The sequence below is a fragment of the Primulina huaijiensis genome, chromosome 6 (assembly GCF_012295235.1).
Source record: "Primulina huaijiensis isolate GDHJ02 chromosome 6, ASM1229523v2, whole genome shotgun sequence".
NCBI lineage: Eukaryota > Viridiplantae > Streptophyta > Magnoliopsida > Lamiales > Gesneriaceae > Primulina > Primulina huaijiensis.
The window spans coordinates 22,420,868-22,442,361 of NC_133311.1; the positions used below are offsets into that span (position 1 = coordinate 22,420,868).

Sequence of the window (21,494 nt, forward strand, 5' to 3'; positions counted from 1 at the left end):
ATTTTTCCTGAATTTTTTCATCTACTTTTTTTTTCCTAATTATTATTTTTAATTCCGTTCGCAACCTCTATTTGTTGGCTATTGCTTTCCAAGTGATGTTTGATTTTTTTGATCGTTTTCTTTTAGGAGCTTTTAAATTTGGTTGGTGAGATCAACTTTTCATGCGTATCCCTTTCCACAATTTTTTTATTCCTTATTATTATTTTATTCCTTCTCATTCTTTTAAATTTACTTAATTTTATTGTTATCTTAATTCGATCCAAAAACATCATATCCAATAATAACCTATATTTCCTTTAATTACCAGTTGTAACCACTAAATCAATACAAGGATACAGACTTCATATGCCTATATTTTTCTTAGTCCGAGAGACATGTTGATGAAATCCAGCTTATTTGTGTTTCCGGCCGACAATGTTTAATCCGAACAAGCCCAGTAATTGTAACCCAAAACAAGGATGATTCTTTTTGTTTCGTAATTTATGTTTCGGTGTCTACTGCAAGCTAACACAGAATGCGCATCTCTTTTGCAGATGCATGATATGGATATAAGTCAAATATAATAATTTATTAACGTACGAGAATACAATAAAATTGTTTAAAATATAAAAAAGTCAAAATTGCAATTTGAGCATTCATATACACGTTTATTGATGATTCTGATGTTGTACCTATACATTTCAGTTTTCCTTGGCTTGTAGCACATCTAGTAGCGATGTCTTAAGTTTGAGAAGAGTTCATTTTTTTTTAGATTGAATTATAACAAAACTTCTCCCGCAAAATAAAAAAAAAAGATGAGCAAAAAATAATCAGTTTTGGTCCTCCATCCATGCTTCAAAAACTTAACAAATTTGGTCCAAATTCTTTTAGAATAGGCTTCGATGGTAAATTTGGATTTTTGGAAGGATTTCAATTCAAATTCTTGAAGATTTTCTAGAAATAGTATATAATTGATTAACATTTCAATTACTTTGAAAATCTATATTATTTATACTATATTATTAAGTGTGAGACCTTTAAAGTAACTATCTTAAAGGATACCAAAATATTTAATTCCATAATTAATCTTCTCAACGTACTAAAAACCTCCTCAAGTCACTACATAAAAAAAAATCTAAACAAAACTACCCAACTCTTCTAAATTGAAAATAATTTCGTGTTAACTGTTTAGTATTATTTGATTAAATAAAAAATAATAATAACACATGTAACGCGTGTGCATCTTTTACTAATATATACGAAATGAAAATGAGGATTTAGAGATATGGCTTGATACAACAGCGGAAACAACCAAACCGTGGTTTATATTTCTGTCACTAATAGACAATATATTCCTACATCTCCTTCGTTGCTCCATCGCTAACCTTGTTTAGCGATGGAAATTTCCCGTTGCTATAATTAATTATTTGCAGTGTTAATTCTATTTTGGTGATTTTTACGTATTCAATGTTGAGAAGTGGTCTGAAGTATTTTGCTTAAAATATATCATATATTGTAATTAGAGGTGACAAAACTTATAAAGTTTCTAAGAAATTTTATTAAAATTCGATTTCTTTTTCATTGGACGAGGAGAGAGCCTACACATGGGTTCTATCATCAAATTTTCTTAATTAAATGCCATTTGTTTTTTTTTTTTTTGGCATAAATAAAGTTTTCAAAATAAGCGTATCTAAGAACTCAAGAAAAAAGTCGAGTAGGCAGCTCAGGTTATAAACAAAACAAAGATAAATAAATTTGACACTTTCCCACTGCCGGCTTCAAACATATTTATTTCTACTCATTTGTCATTTTCTGTTACCCCTCTTGTATTTGTTTGTATATACAGATCGCAATCCATCGGCCACTCCCTGGAATGATCTTCCAGAAATCCAACCATTAATCGGAAAATCCATAATACTTTTAGTTATGATATCATTACTTCTTTAATTTGTCACCATAACATAATGCTCTTCATTGTTTAACCTTAGCAAAATCAAGAAAATCCTTGCTATTTTAAGAAGAAGATGGATCGACCTCGGGTGTGGCAGTTCTTTCTTCTCTTGTCGATGGCTTCTGCAGAAACAACGGAAGTAAGGGAAGCAATGGTGCAATTCATGCAAAAACTTTCTCCTCAAAACATTCAGAGAGAACCCAACTTTGGTTGGAATTTGAGCTCGGACCCTTGTGCAGATAAATGGAAAGGAGTAACCTGTTACGTTGATTCTCCAAGAATCAAGAAAATTATACTCAATGAGGAAAACCTAACAGGTTTATTTGACGCAGCCTCTCTTTGTGTGAGTAGGGCTCTTCTCGTATTGAGCCTAAATTCGAACAACATTGTTGGGATGCTTCCAGAAGAGATATCAGCATGCAGTCTTTTAACACATGTTTATTTAAGTGGAAATAATTTCTCGGGTGATCTCCCAGGTTCCCTTTCCAGTTTAAGTGATTTGAAGAGGTTTGATGTATCAGGAAATGGATTCTATGGTGTAATACCGGACATGTCAAGAATCTCAGGTTTGCTGACTTTTCGAGCTGAAAATAACCGGCTAACTGGAGGTATACCTCAGTTTGATTTCTCCAAGATTCAAGATTTCAATGTCTCTTACAATAATCTCAGCGGCGAGATTCCTGATGTCAAGGGACGTTTCAATGAGACTAGCTTTTTAGGGAATCCAGGATTATGTGGAAAACCTACGTCTAATACTTGCACCCAAAAAAAGAATAAAGGGAAAACTTTGCAAGATTATCTGATGTACTCTGGATATGCTGTAATTGGATTGCTCATTTTTTGCCTAATTGGTTTCAAATTGATCATGAAATGCAAAAGTAAACAGAAAGATGATGTCTCCAGAAAGGATTCCCAGACGGGTATGGTCGTCAGCCCGTCGAGTGAGTCTAAAAGCATTGGTGGTGGAAACCGGTCTGAGTTTTCTATAACATCTGTTGAAAGTGGGAAGGATTCTTCCCTAACCGTACTACATAGTCCGGTGTCTGAAGGGTTGAAATTCGAAGATTTGTTACGTGCTCCGGCCATATTGATTGGAAGAGGCAAAAATGGAAGTCTGTATAAAGTTACACTAAGTGAAAGAGTGATTCTTGCAGTGAAAAGGATCAAGGGTTGGGATGTTTCCAAGGATGAGTTCACGAAGAGAATGGAGGCGATAGATCAAGTGAAGCATCCAAATGTATTGCCAGTGATTGCGTTTTATTGTTCCAGACAAGAAAAACTCCTGGTTTATGAGTTCCAAGAGATAGGCAACCTTTTCAAGCTTCTTCATGGTAATTTTTTTACTCCCTATTCATCCCTGTGGTTATATCATTGCTAGTGAAACTTACCTTGAAAAATCATCCTACAAAATACGCACTTCGAATCTTCTGAGACATTTCTTTGTTGCATCTTTAAAAATGTTACGGTCATAAATTGGTTTAGCTAGCAATTCGTGTGATGATTCACATATTTGAGAGGTCCTCCAGTCTGATGCTAATAGACCTCACAAACTAACATTTCGGCATTGAACTTTTCTCTCAAACTTGTAGCCCAACATTATATTATATGTGGTTCATATGCATGTCAAAAAAAAAATTTGCAGTCAATTATAAAGTTCTCGTACTGCCAATTCCAGGACCCGAGAAAGGGGAACAGTTCAACTGGGAAAGCAGACTAGACATTGCAGCCAAAATTGCGCATGCGTTAGCTTTCATGCATGAGAGACTACAAACTGTAGGAATCCCTCATGGAAATCTAAAATCCTCCAACATCCTACTAAACAAAGAAATGGAACCTCTAATATGCGAGTACGGCTTGGCAGTGATCAACAATCAAGCTGATTCTCATCTGGCCCAAATCGAGAGATCTCAAGACAATGATTTCCCCATTGTAAATGAAAGAAACAACATCTTTAAGGCCGATGTGTACAACTTTGGAGTTATCCTCCTCGAGTTATTGACAGGGGAACTAGTTCCAGACAACGGGTATGATCTAGCTGCATGGGTTGATTCTGCTATTCGAGAAGAATGGACTGTGGAGGTTTTTGAAAAATCATTGGTTTCAGAAGGTGCAAATGCGGAGAGGATGGTTAATTTGCTGCAGGTGGCTTTGGAATGCATCAGTTCTTCAGCAGAAATGAGGCCAAGTATGAGGGAAGTTGCTCATCTGGTAAACTCGATGAAGGAATATGAAGAGAAATCTAAAAGTGCTGATCCCTGATGATTTGTCAGCTATGCTATAATAATATAGTCTAAATGACACTCAAGACTCTCTTCAAGAGAGAAACTAAATGTTCGAAACCTTTGAAATTCCCCAGCACATATCAAATTAATATTCATCTATTCTATTCTATTATATAAAGAAGAATTCAAAAGACACCATTTTTTGTTTATCAAATTGTCATTTACTAGTATTTATATAACTGGATGCATTTCACAAAGAATAGTCAATTGCATCTTCAAACATTCTCTTACTCCACCTTCCCTAAACATTAAAAAAAAAAAGTTCTTTCATTTCAAAATCATCTATTTTAACTCTCTGCAGATTATTTAAGTGGCAATAGTACAAACTAAAACAATGAAAAAAAAATCCCACTTCGAGGAATCCTATGGGCGGCTGTATTTTGGGCAAAAAAAGTTTATTATTATTATTCGACAGATATTTAGGGAGAATTTTTATTTGCCTTCCAATTGGAATATGTCTGGCAATAACTGGAAACGACCTAATTTTCAAAAGTATTTCTTATATTGTGAATAGAGACATCAAGTCGACAATTATTTGAATTATTTTATTATAGTGATTAATGTGTGCGTGAATCTTTTGACGCCAGTTGACAGTAAGAGACAAAATAGATACAGAGTCGGGAACGTCGATTAAAAAATCAATTTAACTACAGTAAATAGCAATTTAACCCCTCAACTATATCTAACATAACACTCTGCTCCCGATAACTTTCAGAATAGACGCTTAACTATTTGTTTGAATGTTAGAGAATATATTTTTGATACACTTTCTATATATAAAATCATATCTTCGATACATTTCCAAAAAAAGGTCGAGAGTTTCAAAGAATATAGTGATGAATTAAAATAATCGATAAAAATAATTATAAGAGGAAAAATATTAACTTTCCACTCAGATTTTGACTCATACTGTCCACGTCAAACTCTATTCCTCCAACAAGAAACAATAATTTAATAGAAAGTTGACAAAAAATTATCAGATAATCAAACGCAAACTAATAATCTGATGTCTTTATGCCATTCTCCCACTAATTATTATATACAAAATCAAAGACCAAAAAATAATAATTTTGATTTACGGACAACAAAAAAGGGGAAAATACAGGTAGACTCACTAAATTTGATGAGCTGTGATCGAGAATACCTCGGACGCCAGCGCAGAACAGCACTTCCGGCGTTAATTAAACGAAGGTGACCCCTTCCTTGCCGAAATCCATGGAACCCTTGGCGTACCTAGACGAGAAATTCCGCGAGAAGTACCCATCCTCTCCGTCGTCATCGAAATGACCGTTCTGCCCCGGCCCCTCGTCGAAGTTCATGGCGTAACTCAATGGGTCGTACTGTACATTCACGTGCTTTCCGCTCCCGCTCCTATTCCTATTCCGATTGAACCGGCGTATGAAGGTCTTCCACCTCGGACCAGCCACGATCTCCGACAATTCTCGGATCTTCTTCAGTAAGTTCACTCCACGGGACCAAAGCGAGTCTCCGGAAGCGATCTCGGACGCCCGTATCTTCTGCCACCACGCCAATCCAACAGCAGGGGATGGGGAGGAGTTTGTGTGGAAGAAAAAACAGCAGCGGCGCTTCTGGAAGAGATTCTCCGATGCTTCGTCGATTGGCTGCACGCTTTGGCGCGAGAACCCACCAGCCTCCATTGCCCTATACCACAAACACACACACAGACACAGTCGTTCGTGCGTGCGTGTATATATATGTGTGTGTGTGTGGAGAAATTGAGAGGGGTTTTGCCCTAATTTGTCAATCTATTTGCAAAGCAGGAATATTTTTTCCGGATTCTCTGAAATCCATTTGGGCAATTATTGCGTGTTGATGGAAAGGTGGCTTGAAAGAAAGTAACGGCTAAAGGGAGATGCGTAGTATATATATATAATATTTGAAAGGTCGTTTTTGCCTTTACCGTGGGCACATGTACAGTGTCTGAGAAGGGTATGGCAGTACTTTCCAGTTTATTGTACAGATGATAATGGCTAGGCTACAGCTGGCATTTCCATATGTATACATTGCAGTGTAGGACAATATTTTCTCACACACACACCCCCAAAAATAAAACTTAAGATTTCAAATATAAGAAAAGTTAAATTCTAAAACAATTCTTATGAAATAAAAAAAAATAGTGAACCGGTTCATGATCGATTTTGATAATTTGAACTTTTTAAATATGGTTCATATAAGACCTTGACTGATTCTCGATCGAATCAGTTTGATTTCAAAAACATGAGCATAAGATAGGTTGATTCCGTATTTCTCCTATCACTCCTCCCGGCTCTAGAGTTTGGATATTTAAAATGAATTGTAAGTGGTTTCAGAATAAAAAATTAAAAAATGAAATTTAAAGAAGGATATATACAAAACTTTAGGTTTATTTATTTAGATAATAAAAAAATTTGTTATATTTATCAAAATATAATATAAAATGAGTTTGTATGACAAAACAAGATTTCAAACGCTCCTCTCTCAAGAGATAGAGTTCCTAACCCTGGCCGTTAAAAAAAAAAAAGAAAAGAAAAGAAAAGAAAAGAAAAGAAAGAAGGGTCGGGGTCCGAAAATTTGGTACATCATCTTAAACCATAACGGGTCGGGTTTAGAAACTTTGGCCCATGTTAAGCCCTCTCCTAAATTTTGATTAGGATGGATAGAAATCAAGAATTAGGAAAATAATATAAAATTTTATTTTTTTAAAAAAAAAATTAAACTTTTGTAGCTTATCATATACAATTTTGTATCGATACTTAAATCTAACTTATTAAAAAGAATTGATAAGATTGTGTTGGATGTAATTGATTCCAAAAAGTCGAAGAAGTCCAGCCAGTAATATTAAATTGTTTCTACAAATTATTCTACTAATATCATAAAAGATTCGAAATCATCGGTACTAAAACCTCGTATTCCCGAAATTAACTAAGCTCTAAGCAACATCCCTATTAGAAAAGAAAACGAGACATAATATGGAGGCAAAACTCCATTGATGAACGAGAAAAGCTATTTCTCTGTATATCAGATTGTAATTTTGTAAAAATGAAAGTCTTGAAGCTCAACTACCACAAGTCAACCTATTTATACCAACATCAAAAAAGGATAAATGCAACTAATGATAAAACGTGTTTCATCAAATGACTTCTAATATTCCCCCTCAAGGTAGGGAGTGAATATTTTCAATACCCATCTTGACCATCAGTGCTCGAAGCTTTGTAGGAAGAAGAGCCTTAGTGAACATATCTCCAAGTTGCAAATGGGATGCAACATGTAGTACTCGAATGATGCCTGACTGTATTTTTTCACGCACGATGTGGCAGTCAATCTCAATATGTTTTGTACGTTCATGAAATACAGGGTTGGATGCTATATAATGGCTGCTTGATTGTCACAAAACAATGTCACTGGTACGTCAACCACCGTGCACAAATCTCTGAGCAATGAAATCATCCAGACGGCTTCACAAGTAGCATTTGCCATGGATCTGTACTCGGCTTCAGCAGAAGATTTAGACATTGTTTGCTGCTTCTTTGATTTCCAGGAAACTAATGAGCTGCCTAACATAACACAAAATCCAGTGACTGAGCGACGTGAATCAGGGAATGCAGCCCAATCAGAGTCCGAGAACACATGCAATTTGGCTTCGGTCTTCGAACTATAGAACAAGCCCTGACCTGCTGTACCCTTCACATATCTTAGAATTGAATACACAGATTGCAAATGAGCAGTTCGTGGTGCCGAGACAAACTGACTAAGTCTGTTTACTGAATAGGCCAAGTGCGGACGTGTGATAGTGAGGTAAAGTAGCTTTCCTACAAGTCTACGATACATGGATGGATCTGCTAATAACTCACCATCATCTTGACTGAGTTTCGAATTGGCATCCATGGGGGTTGTGCGAGGTTTACTCCCAATGAGTCCAGCTTTAGTGACTAGCTGAAGTGCGTAATGACGCTGACATATGTATATACCTCGTGAAGATCTGGCTACCTCAATACCCAAGAAATATTTTAAGTCGCCCAAGTCCTTTAACTTGAATTGCATGTTCAAGAAAAGTTTCAAACTCTCAGCTTCAGTGTCATTGTTTGTGGCAATTACTATGTCATCCACATATACCAACAAGGCTAAGAACACATCACCATGTGTACGAACAAATAAGGAGCTGTCCGCATGGGATTGAACGAAACCAATCTTGAGAAGAGTGGAAGAGAACTTAGCAAACCATTGTCGAGTGGCTTGTTTGAGTCCGTATAAGGATTTTGTAGCTTGCAAACAGCGTTAGGTGGCAAAGGTTCCCCCTATCGTTCATATCCGGGAGGAAGTGACATGTAAACCTCCTCAAACAAGTCACCATGCAAAAATGCATTGTTTACATCAAGTTGCATCAAGGACCATCCTCGAATGGCTGCTAAAGCTAATAAGGTTCGGACTGTGGTCAACTTAGCAAGAGGAGAAAAAGTCTCAAAGTAATTCACCTCTTCTTGTTGCGTATACCCTTTTGCGACTAAGCAGGCCTTGTATCGTTCGAGAGTCCCATCTGCTAGAAACTTTGCTTTGTAGACCCATTTGCAACCAACGACATGTTTACCAGGAGGTAAGGAAACAATGGTCCAAGTGTTATTGTTCTCTAAAGCACTCAACTCATCAGTCATGGCCTGACACCATTCCGGGTGTTGAACAGCTTGAGAGAATGTGTGAGGCTCATGAATGGATGAAATATTGTTGACAAAAGCTCGGTAGGAAGATGAAAGCCGATGAGTGCTAAGAACCAATGACAAGGGATGAGCAGTAGACAGCTCGGGTGAACATGAGGAAGTAGCAAAACAATGATAGTCACGTAAGTAACCAGGCTTGGTGGACACTCTTTTAGAATGAGATTGCGGTATTGGGTCAGCAGCTGGTGAGGGTAGATGAATATGTGTGGGAAGGACATTTTCATAAAAGAAATGAGAAGAAGAGTCGGGTGGAGATGACTGGTCTGCAAATGGGAAAATGTGCTCATGAAAAACAACATCCCGAGATATATAAACTTCATTGGTGTCAATGTTAAGAAGTTTGTAAGCTTTATAACCCGAGGGATATCCAAGAAATACAGATTTGATGGCACGAGGAGAAAATTTGGAGCGTTGGCTCAAAAGTGTAGAGCCATAGCAAAGGCACCCGAATGATCTAAGGTGCGTGTCAGTTGGCTGCTTCTGAAACAACTCAAAAGGACTTTTATCAGAAAGGCGTGTAGAGGGAGTTCGATTGATGAGGTAGACTGCAGTAGATACACAATCGCTCCAATAAACTAAAGGGACATGTGATTGAAACAGCAAAGCTCGAGCTACATTCAAGATGTGTTGATGTTTTCGTTCCACAACGGAATTTTGTTGTGGTCGTTCAACACATGAATGATATGATACAATTCCCTCGGCCTTGAAGAAATTGGAGAAATTCAATTCTGGAGCATTGTCAGAACGAACAGATTTGACTTTGGAACCAAATTGTGTATGGATCAACTTGCAAAAATCAGGTAAGATACGCAAAACATCAGATTTGGCTTTCATCAAATATATCCAAGTGTATCGTGTGTGATCATCAACAATAGTAAGAAAATACTTATATCCTTCAACACTCAAAGGATGAAATGGACCCCAAACATCAATGTGAATTAACTCAAAAGGAATATCACAAGTTAAATTGTTGGGAGAAAATGACAATCTCTTTTGTTTAGCTAGGTGACAAATTGAACAGTCAAGTACATCACTTGGATTTATTGAACCATCATGAAAGAACTGGCCTAGTACAGACAACCTAGGTGAAGAGGGATGTCCCATTCTGTAATGCCATAATTGGCTATGAGTAAAAGAAACATTACAGACTGCATGAAAATTGTTGGATGGATTCAGAACATAAAGGTTACCAACGCGGCTACCCATCCCAATCATCCTTTCCTTTGGTGATATTCTGAATGACACAAGAATCAGAAGAAAAGGACACAGAACACTTTAGGCGTTCAGTCAGAGAACTAATAGAAACAAGATTGAAATGAAAGCTGCCAACAAAAGTACATTCTCGAGTATCAAGTCAGGGGACAACAAAACAGATCCTATATGTGTCGCTGCCATTGTGGAATTGTCAGGTAGTGTGACTGTGGAATTTGTGGTTTTATAGGAATGAAAATATGCAAGAGAACAGCAAATATGATGTGTGGCTCCCGTGTCTAAGCCCCAATGATTATTAAGGATAGAAGAATCATAAAAGGAGTGCTCATAGGAATGAAAATATGCATATGCCTCAAGATGTTTCGAATCCATAGTGGTGCCATAGCCAAGCTGCAGTTGAGTGCTCAAGAAAGCAAAGAACTGCTTGCATTGGTCGGGACTTAGTGAATTGGGTGCACTGCTGGTTGATTGTGAATTAGCTGGAGTATTAGCAACTTTAAGATGGTTTGCTCGAACTTTAGATGCATTATTCGTGGATACAGAATATTGCTTTGGCTTGTATTTGGGATGACTTGGTGGATATCCATGCAATTGGTAGCATTTATCACTAGTATGACCCGGATAATGACAGTGAGAACAAGTTGGCAGATCTGATTTTCTACCTTTATCATTTTTACCATATGAAGGTCCCTTGACAATCGCTATGCTCGGATTAGGGGACGAGTGATCCAATGACAAACCAGAAGTGTCAGAATGTATGGATCGTTGACGTTCTTCCTGAACCACTAATGAGAAGACCTTCGAAATTACAGGAATCGGATCCATCATCAGAACTTGAGCACGAATCTGAGCATATGACTCATTGAGTCCCATCAGAAATTGCATAACAAGATAGTCCTGATTTTGGTATTGCACCCAATCCTTCATAGAACCACATTTACACACCGATAGCGGCTGAAAATCTTTCAATTCTTCCCACAAAGTTCTCAGACGAGTATAATAAGTGCTAACATCCATTGAACCTTGTTGTAAACCAGTCAATAGCCTTTTGATTTGAAAAATTCGAGGTGCATTACCTTGATTGAACCTTTCGCGGAGATCTATCCAAATCTCATGTGCGGTAGCCATATACATGAGGCTATCAGCTATTTCTCGACTTACAGCATTAAGTAACCACGAAATCACCATACTATTGCATCTAATCCAAGCACCATACAACAAATCTTCAGGAAGAGGACGCACGAACGTTCCATCAACGAAAACGAGCTTATTCTTAGCAGTAAGTGCCATAGACATCGCAGGACTCCAGGTATTATAATTGTTACCTGCAAGGAAGTGAGATACAAGCACCAGACCAGGATGATCACCATTTTGGAGAAAATACGGGCTGCTCGAATCATCGATAATTCTCCCACTCTGTGAAGTCGTAGCTTGAAGATGTGGCGCATTAGCTTTCACCATGGCGAGAATAGAGGAGCAATCGGATTCAATGCTCTGATACCATATTAGAAAAGAAAACGAGACATAATATGGAGGCAAAACTCCATTGATGAACGAGAAAAGCTATTTCTCTGTATATCAGATTGTAATTTTGTAAAAATGAAAGTCTTGAAGCTCAACTACCACAAGTCAATCTATTTATACCAACAGCAAAGAAGGATAAATGCGACTAAGGATAAAACGTGTTTCATCAAATGACTTCTAATAATCCCTTTTACCCATTCTACGGACATCACTTTTCACTGTCGATTTTTAACTGCCCCCTAGTTTTTTTACTGTCGATTTCAATTGGGTTGCCGGATTTCAGCCAGGAACTGAGATGTTTCCAGGCCGTCACGTGTTACCAGGTGAATACGGGGATCGGATGTGGATTAAAATATTGTTTCGGAGTCTTCATGTATAATCTTTTAGAATTGTCATATTTAACATATTTTTCTATACGTTATCACTTTGCCGGAATAGTGCTTAATTTTTACTTTATATCTCGATGCTTTCTCAGCTCGAGTGTTTGATGAAATTCCTCGACGGTGAAACAGATTTAGCAATAAAAGGGGCCTTGAAGCTGCAATAAATGTAGCAGCAGCCTTTCTAAACATGGCAGTGAAGCCGGTGATTGTCGGCGGGCCAAAACTACGAGTTTCTAAAGCTTGCTCTGAATTTGTTGAGCTCGTAAATGCCTGTGGTAATGGTCCCTGAGCAGCATCCTCACATCATCGGCACATACCGAGGTGCAGTCGGGACGGCATTCTGTGGTGAGATTGTGGAATCTGCGATGCTTATGTATTTGTGGGCCCGATCTTAAGGACTATAGTTCGGTGGGATAATCCCTCTTGCTGAAAAGGGACAAAGCAATTATCGTGCAACCTGATCGTGTCATCGTTGCTCACGGCCCTTCATTTGGCTGTCTTGATGAAAGATTTCCTTCGGGGACTGGCCAAGAAAATCGAGGAAAACGCTACTGCGTATGAGAATGACAAGCGGATTTATGTGTCTGATGGGTCGCCTGTCAAGAATGAGTCTAACGGGCCACTGAGAGTGAATATGCTTTTCCAACATATCCAAAAGATGTTGTGTGGGGAAACCTCTGTGGTTGCCGAAACAAGGGATTCTTGGTTTAATTGTCAGAAACTGAAAAAGCCCGAGGGATGTGGCTAAGTGGAGATTTTGTTTGTTTGATTGTCATTTTATGCCATTTTAGTTACAATAAAATTTGAGGCAAAAAGGTGGTGGTGTTGCAGGTATGAGTTTCAAATGCAGCATGGATCGATTGGTTGGTCAGTTGGTGCTACATTAGGTTATGCACAATCTGTTCCCAAGAAAAGGGTGATTGTTTGCACTGGTGATGGAAGCTTTCAGGTAACGAAAAACCTTTCAGAGTTTAAGCATAGTGAAACTTCAAGTTGTTGCTATCTCTTACTGTATATGTTTAAGGATGAAATCAAAATAATGTTAAAGAACTTGAAATGTATACACGCGAAAGCTCTAATTATGAGAAGCGCAAAAGGTGTGTGTGCCTGAGGCCAGTCCTTTAGGCAAGAAATGCTTTGATCGTGAATTGCAATGCAGTGACATCTTCTTTTTTTCAGCCTTTTTTAGGGGATCCTACATCTAAACAGCCATCAGTCTAATAACCACGATGCGCACGCCATTAAGTATTGACATAAAATGATGTTTCTCGGCAGGTGACTGCACTAGATGTTTCAACAATGATCTGATGTGCTCAAAAGAGCATTATTTTCTTGATCAACAATGGTGGGTAGTACACCATTGAAGTTGAAATCCATGATGGCCCTTACAATGTGATCAAGAATTGGAAATGCACGGGACTTGTGGACGCCATTTGCAACGGCGAGGGCCAATGCTGGACTACCAAGGTGCGTAAACTCATTAGTCCATCCAGTTTTCGTAGTTAGTTTCCAGTGTCTTAGAAAAAATAATTTGGAATATTTGTGTTCTGTATACATAGGTGTATTGTGAGGAAGAGCTTATTGAAGCAACTCAATTTGAAATTTTAGGTCCTTTAATTTATTCATCATTTTTATGTTTGTGGATCGATTTTCATTTATCTTTCATCAATGTAGGAATATCATTTGACATATTGTGATCGGATCAAGTTCAAAATATAATTAGGCCCAAGTTTTTGAGCTAGAGCTGGCTCATTTAATTATTTAATTAATTTATTATTATTATTATTTTGTTATATTTGAATCTTAAATAATAGAATTATGTTATAAAGAAAAATATTGATTGAATTTTGAAAAATAAATATATATAGTTTAGATATATTGTGTGATATTCGTAAACAAAGTAAATATATTTGAGCTCAATTTCGATTCAAATATCGAATATTTAATTTTTTTTTATTTGAATCAAGACTCAAGATCGATTTCGTCTCAAAATATTCAAACATATTTGCGAACTACTCGAAAATAATGATTTTAAATATATTTAGTTAATATATAATTATATTAATATAATATTAAGACTTCCGAATTATCGGACAAAATAATTTTAGGCTCGAATTCGACTCGAATTTTTTCAAACATATTTGAGTATGACCCAAATTTGATAATTTCAGATTCACATTAAATATTTTATTGGTATTGGGGCTGCTCCACTTTCTTGGTGCAACTTCTCAATCGTGGGCTAAAATTGCATTTTTTTTATTCCTAGGGTGCGGTTTCGTAATTTGATTCAGTTGCACATACTACGTCGTCGAGATGGAAACTTCACCTATTCGGCTCTTGTAAATTCGATTTCCTCCCTAAATTTCTTTCAAACTTGGAGAAAGATCTATCGTTTATTCATATCGTACCTCTCAATCAACGTAACTGGTAAGATGAATCGTTGATTGAGTATGTTCAAAGCTAGAATTCTTAGGAGGTTTTACACCGGAGATTTTGATTTTTCTGTGTATTATTTTTCGGTATGAAACCAAATGTTGCATGATTTAGGAATGGAGACTGAACCCCCAAAGCCTACAACTGAAGAAGTGAAGATGGATATATTCGAAGACGATGACGAGTTTGAGGATTTTGATATTGATCGTGGTAACCTTTCTAAGTTTTAGTGTATTTTTGTGAACTGTGATTGTGTTAGGAATTGAGTTTTATCCATTCAAATATGTGGTGAATATTTTATGCCAGTGTTTTAAGTAATTAAAATGTTTGAATCTGATAATTATGTTACTCTGCTTGGTTGAAAACACTGGCGATGTTGATGCAATGTCCTTCATTTTGTGTCATGGAGTATGAACCAAGGTTTCGAAGTTGAAACCTGAAAGATTACTATTTAAATCTTTGAGATGACTTACAACTCACAAGCGCTTTGTTATGTAAGCAACCGCGATTTACCCGAAATTCACCAAGAATCGAGCACAACTTTTGAACAGAATGCCCAGAAAGTCCTGCAATCACAGAACAAGCAATATGACCTTTAAAGATTTGGTCTTAACCAGCAATTTAATATACGTAAATCAAGGCAGAAATTAAACTGGAGACAGGATTTATGTGGTTCGGCTTTCAATAGCATACATCCATGGGAGGCACCAATCTTTATTAAACCAAGTTGATGATCAGCACCTCTTGTTTTATCATTTTGATCTTCTTGTTGCACGTCTTTCTTCGAGATGTGTTAAGACTGAAAATTGAATTCTGAAGATCCTATGTTGTATTGGTTACTCGACTTGGTCAGATCTGTTTATTATTAATTGCCCTTTGGCCTTTCCTAAACGATGGACATGCAATGCAAAACTCTCTGCTTTATCTTGTCAGTTTTTCATTTGTTCATTGGAATCATGAAGTCGTCAATGTGTGACTTGATTATGAGTACTCAAAATCTTTATTAGTGCCAAGTTTTGTGGATTTTTTTGCCCCCTCACGTGTTTGGAGTTTGTAGAGTGGGATGACAAAGAGGAAGGCAAAGAAGTGACTCAGCAATGGGAAGATGACTGGGATGATGATGATGTCAGTGATGATTTCTCATTGCAGCTTCGCAAGGAATTAGAGAGCATCGGTGAGAAGAGTGAGGCCAAGTCTACTTGATTTGTTGATGATGGTCGTGCTTTGCCCTTACGAGGTTACTTTTGAATGTGTTGGTTCTCATCTTCATGGCCTTGTTGTTACTGACACAACGTTTTTATTTTGAACTCTAACTGGTAAAAGCAGATTCTATCTGCATAGATCGTCTATTATTCCTGGATTAATGTTTTTTGCCTGTATAATTATGATTACTGAACATTTTTAATGAAGCAATTACTGTTCATGATTTCTGAAATTGCAAGCATCTAGATATTATGGGATGGCTTGTATCTCTTCGTGATTTAAGTCCTTTTTAACACCTTATCAGAAGTCATTTTCAGATGATGCTGTTCTTGCATCGCTGGTTTAGAAAAATAAAATAAAACCGGAGGCCTCATATGTATGAATCGTGATTATTCCATCTGAAAAATGATTATGTTTAAAGTATATTTGAGGAATTCAGAATAATTATCGGTTATATGGTCTGTGTATGAGAAGTAGAGGCGTAAAGTCTTGGACAGTGGACAAGACTGTTTGACATAGAATCCCTCTCAAAATTTGTAGTATTTCAACATTTTAAACTAATAAATTATACTGTGTTACCATATTAAATATGGTATTTTTGGAGTGATTGAAAATGAATTTAAATGTGACGTGGAAACTGAAAATAAGATGACAATATTAAATCTATTTTCTGGGGAGGGTATTATCAAGGGCAGGTGGGTTTTGCCCATAGATGGTAATTATCTGGAAGAGCCAAATTCAAGAGCCTGCCTAGTGGCCTACCGTATACCACAATCGCACAAATTTGAAAATGGGAACCAACGATATTTGGTGGCGAAACAGTGTCGTTTAATGAAGTTTTGTCGTCTTCTTAATTTTATGCTTATCTTCTCATCTTTTCTAAACACACCTTTCATTTTGGAAGTTTCAAATTATAGTCTTATACAATACAATCTAACTATGGTTAAAAATACGATCTTGATATAATAAATTTCTCTTAATTTAAAGTCATATTTATTTTATTTGATCTTTCAACCAAATGAAAGAACATTGTCAACGTATGAGACATATTATGTCTTTACTTGTTTATGAAATTATTATTATATTTAGGGAGCAGTGTGATTTGACCAAAATTAATTTTTCTACTAATGGGAGGAGCCATGAATACTCAAGAATGGCAAGAATAAATATAACATTTCAGAATCCAGTTCGATTAATCGTTCTAGTTGTGGTACCGTGGCATAAACCCATTTCTACTAATATGCGAGAAACTTGGATTTGATACCTACCTGGTGATAGAGAAAAACCTCGATCAAATGTAATAAAAAGAAAAAATCCAAATGGATAATAATAAAAACAATTGAATCCAACTCTTTCTTCTCTCCCACCATAGGCTGATGCTGCGTTGTCTGGCACATTCACATAATTTCTTAAGCACTGACAAAATGCTTATATCGTACGCAGCAAACATTCAATCAATAGAACAAAAACTATACAGTGAGGCGACGCTAGACTAATTCTACTCCAAGTTCATCTGAATGGCTCCTATTGTGAACTTGTTCAAAGTGTAATGATCCAACAGATGCTCTACATATTGGGCACGCTGCGGTCTTCAAAAGCCAAGAATCAATACACTCGGAATGGAAACTGTGACTACACTTGGGCAGCTTCTTGCACGTTTCCCCGTTCTTGAAATTTTCCAGACACACAGAACATTCTCTATTCCCATTCTCTTCGACCTTGTAATCAAAACATGGCAACTCCTTTATATCCTCTTGTCTCATGCTCGGAATCCGAACCGCTCGACTAGGGTCTGAAATCGATGCCCTCACTGGGAAATCACCACTGAAAGCTCTCCCCACCACACAAATGTGAATGATCACCAAAGCAGCTATCCCGACAAATAGAAGTGTCACAGATAATACAATCTCCATGATCATGGCTTTATTACGATAAAAAATAGCATTTTGATCAAGCAAGTAGCTTGGTTTTTCCCAAGAAAAAGAACCCTTTTCAAGATTTAGATTTCTTTACTAGAAACACTACTTTTATATGCAAAACAAACAAAGGAAGAACCAAAAAACGGATGAGTGAATTCCAACATGTAGATCGCCAAGAAAGGAATAAACATGTATCTATGTAAGACATCAGGCGTTGGTTCATTCATTTAATTTATTTGCAAATTGATAGGTCTTTTTATTATTATTATTATTTTGGTTGATGGCGTAGAGTGGAAACAATATCTTGAAGGAGAAAAATGTACAAGAGGTATTATTTGAAGTCTAAGGAGCTTTAGTTTGGTGGATATGAAGTGACAATGGCATTTGGCTGCAAGTTGGCATAAAATTCGTTTTCTACTTGTATTCAACAGCAACCAAAACGGCATTAAAAATTATTTTTTTGGTCTAACATTATAACTTTACACAATATCTTGTGGTGTAAACTATAAATTGAAAACCTAAGTTACAACTTGACAGATTATATATATTATATATATATATATATATTTCATTTAAAAGTGATAACCTTATAAGATGCTTAAGATTTTAACCTATATTTAAATTTGACTGAAATTAAAATAATTATGAAATGCTTTTTTATCTTGATGGAGAATGATTTGACCAAAGAAAAAGCATACCTAAACTTTGAGTAAATGACAATTTAAATAATTATAGAGTGGAGAAATTAGATTAAGTTTGCTTTCTCAATAAATTGACGTGACAAGAAAATCACAAGATAGAGGAGGTCAGCACTCCATCAAACACGTACAGATAATATAAATTGTTATATCGTAATACCAATAAAACCAAACATGTTAGCAAGACATTAAAAATGATTACCTGTAAATTTCAACGACTATTAATGAATTAAGTAAAATAATTCGACTAAAGAAAATACATCAACTTTTTTTAAACACAGCTTCTTCATGCATATGAATCAAGAAACTGCCACGCCACGACTCTTTTAATTAAACATAATATTTTAAGTTTCCCTCTCTTATCTCTTCCAACGAGGAACCAGCATACTGTGAATACTAATTAATTAGTTTTTAAATCTTCAAGTTATGTACGCGATTATTGATTTTTAATCTAATTAATTAGTTTTTAAATCTTTAAGTTATTAATTATTATTAACAAATTATTCGTTATTTTTTGAATTTATTAAAATAGAATAGGTTGTTATAATAATTATATGATTATTTTTATCCGTCTACTAAAATGACTAATATAATTAATCTAAAAGATTTATTCATTATTATATAAGATAGATTTGAATATCTCATAATTTTAAATTCGTTTAATTTCTTTTTCCACTAAAAAATTATAACTCAGCAGTTCTACATCGTTTCAAACATGGGCGGATTTAGGATTTGGAGACTGCATACAAAAAACAGACAAGATTGAAATAAAGAGAAAAGACAAGAACTATGTCGATTAAATATTTCAGTAAATAAATAATTTAGATATTTGATGCTGAAAGGATTTAATTGGTAAGGCATCTCTAGGTCATGGAAGGGGAAAAAAGTGTTTTCAGATTAAAGGAGATTGTAGCAATGTTGTTTTCGTAAAAGAAAAAAAACATATGATGTCACACATAAAATTAAATAAAATGCTGATTTTTGAATAATTTAAATACATAAAAAAGGGGATTATTTCAAGCAGATAATTAATGATAGATCGAGCATGCATTCACGTATGTAAGTCTATCAATAAAAGATCAAAACTTATCGTAAATATTTAGTTTGCAGTCAACTCGACTCCAAAATTATAGGAAAACAGGTGAATTCATAGCCATCAAATATCCATTTGAAACTCTATATATAGATCCCTTTGCCCAGGTTAACCCATAACAGAAGTATTACGGCAAATATATATCACAGCCGTTGGAATTATTTGTTTCTCCAGATCATTCCAACGCTCAGATTATATGTATATTTTGTCACCCCTTCTGGCATTCGTGGTTGCGCAATTTGATCATTTTTTTGGGTTTTAAAGATGGTGGACGCAGAAACAGCTAGGACCATAGTCGGAGTTATCGGTATGTGATTCAATTAAATCAAAATTTTATAGTCATGTTGTAGTACGTTAATATGATCTCTCACTATCTATAAATTGATTAAGCTAGCTTTCAGGTCATCATGAATATGCATGTGTTCTTGTTAAATGTAAATGGCAGATGCCTTTTAATTAGTCTATTTATCGCCTATTTAATTTTGTAATAATGATTTCTTTTGTTGAATTTGCAGGAAATGTGATCTCATTTGGTCTCTTCCTCTCCCCGCTGTAATGCTCTAATATATATACAAATTAAGTGAAGAGAATATATATATATGTAATGATTATGTATGCATTAATTATTTCTATAAAGTAAATTAAATAACGTTTAGTTACATATATTTTATTCAGTCCAACGTTTTTCAAGATATGGAAAGCGAAATCGGTGCAAGCATTCAAACCGGACCCGTATATCGCGACGGTGCTGAACTGCGCGATGTGGGTCTTCTACGGGATGCCCTTCGTTCACCCAGACAGCCTTCTGGTCGTCACCATCAATGGTGTCGGATTCTTCATCGAGATCTTCTACGTCACCGTCTTTTTCGTCTATTCTGATTGGCCCAAACGCGTATATATGTTAAACTTATTTTTATCCATCTCATTCTAATTATATATCTCTCTTTGAACGTACGTAGATTTAATCTGTTGCTTACTTATACATTAATTCAGCGAAAAATCCTTCTGGCTCTACTGATCGAATTGGTGTTCATGGTGGTTGTGGTGTTTATAACATTGGTGTTTCTGCATGGCACCAAACAAAGATCGATGCTCATCGGAATATTGTGTATAGTTTTCAACATCATAATGTACACATCTCCCTTGACCGTCATGGTATGTTATAACCAATATATATATGCATCATAGTATGAGAAAATATATATGTGTTGTTGTTTTGATTAGATTTTTTTTTTGAATTTTTGCAGAAACGGGTTATTAAAACCAAGAGCGTGAAATTCATGCCCTTCTATCTGTCGCTTGCCAATTTCTTGAATGGCATGATTTGGTTTTCATATGCTCTCATCAAGTTTGATCCCTATGTCATGGTATTAATCACTTCTTCTATCGTAATACATTCCCTAATATTTTCATTTATAGGAATGGGTTTTTACCATTTTAAATTGTGATCATGTAGGTTCCGAATGGTTTGGGAAGTTTGTCTGGGCTAGTTCAACTGATACTCTATGCAACCTACTATGGGACCACCGATTGGGACGACGATGGCACCGGCAACACCAGCCAGCCGGAGATTCAACTTCAGAGAACTAATTCCGCAGCCCCTGTCTGATAATACACTTACGGCTGCACGCCTAAACAACATTATGTTCTGTAAATTATTCTTGTATCTAGAGTTTTAAAACATCTGTTCGACATGATGGGGCAATTGATCAACATCTAAGAACTGGATTAAGATCATGCTGAATACCTGTGTAAAAATTCAATTAGCACTGATGTAAAGTAACTGATTTTGACACTCCATGTGTACCTGTAAAAAAAAAAATCAAATATATGATGTATTTTCGGATACAAATTTTAAATTAATGGGCACAATGCAAATTTAGTTTGCCTTTTCTGATTCATGTTTTAGGGAGTTAAGACTTTTATTACATAGTACTTGAGCGGTATCGACAAAACATACAGTAGATAAATGAACACATTACGGATGACGATGGTGACTAAAAAATATGATCAGCTTCTCCAATTTTCTAGAATGCGAAAGAAATATGGTAATTTTACATGCTCCCAAAGGTACATTTTCAAGGGCCACGAGTTTTCCGAAAACA

General features: G+C 36.0%; 5 protein-coding genes and 1 pseudogene across 5 annotated transcripts; 4 read left to right on the forward strand and 2 right to left on the reverse strand.

Moving 5' to 3' along the window:
- The first annotated feature begins 1,704 nt into the window (after positions 1–1,704).
- On the forward strand, positions 1,705–4,437 carry LOC140979422 (probable inactive receptor kinase At2g26730). The gene is made up of 2 exons (XM_073444808.1): positions 1,705–3,261; positions 3,606–4,437. The coding sequence occupies exons 1-2, from the start codon at positions 2,004–2,006 to the stop codon at positions 4,187–4,189; spliced, it is 1,842 nt and encodes a 613-aa protein (XP_073300909.1). The 5' UTR covers positions 1,705–2,003; the 3' UTR covers positions 4,190–4,437.
- A 956-nt stretch (positions 4,438–5,393) lies between these two features.
- Positions 5,394–5,870, reverse strand: LOC140979196 (uncharacterized). Its single transcript, XM_073444526.1, has one exon. It carries the CDS (start codon positions 5,868–5,870, stop codon positions 5,394–5,396), a length of 477 nt encoding a protein of 158 aa, XP_073300627.1.
- A 6,297-nt stretch (positions 5,871–12,167) lies between these two features.
- Positions 12,168–12,957, forward strand: LOC140979197 (pyruvate decarboxylase 2-like; annotated as a pseudogene).
- Positions 12,958–14,314: 1,357 nt separating this feature from the next.
- LOC140978405 (protein DELETION OF SUV3 SUPPRESSOR 1(I)-like) lies at positions 14,315–15,903 on the forward strand. Its single transcript, XM_073443389.1, has 3 exons — positions 14,315–14,470; positions 14,591–14,686; positions 15,534–15,903. Exons 2-3 carry the CDS (start codon positions 14,593–14,595, stop codon positions 15,677–15,679), a joined length of 240 nt encoding a protein of 79 aa, XP_073299490.1. The 5' UTR covers positions 14,315–14,470; positions 14,591–14,592; the 3' UTR covers positions 15,680–15,903.
- Positions 15,904–17,166: 1,263 nt separating this feature from the next.
- LOC140979198 (RING-H2 finger protein ATL66-like) lies at positions 17,167–17,598 on the reverse strand. The gene has a single exon (XM_073444528.1). It carries the CDS (start codon positions 17,596–17,598, stop codon positions 17,167–17,169), a length of 432 nt encoding a protein of 143 aa, XP_073300629.1.
- A 1,899-nt stretch (positions 17,599–19,497) lies between these two features.
- LOC140979513 (bidirectional sugar transporter SWEET5-like) lies at positions 19,498–21,286 on the forward strand. The gene is made up of 6 exons (XM_073444935.1): positions 19,498–19,696; positions 19,905–19,941; positions 20,065–20,281; positions 20,383–20,544; positions 20,637–20,756; positions 20,846–21,286. Exons 1-6 carry the CDS (start codon positions 19,654–19,656, stop codon positions 20,996–20,998), a joined length of 732 nt encoding a protein of 243 aa, XP_073301036.1. The 5' UTR covers positions 19,498–19,653; the 3' UTR covers positions 20,999–21,286.
- Positions 21,287–21,494: the final 208 nt, after the last annotated feature.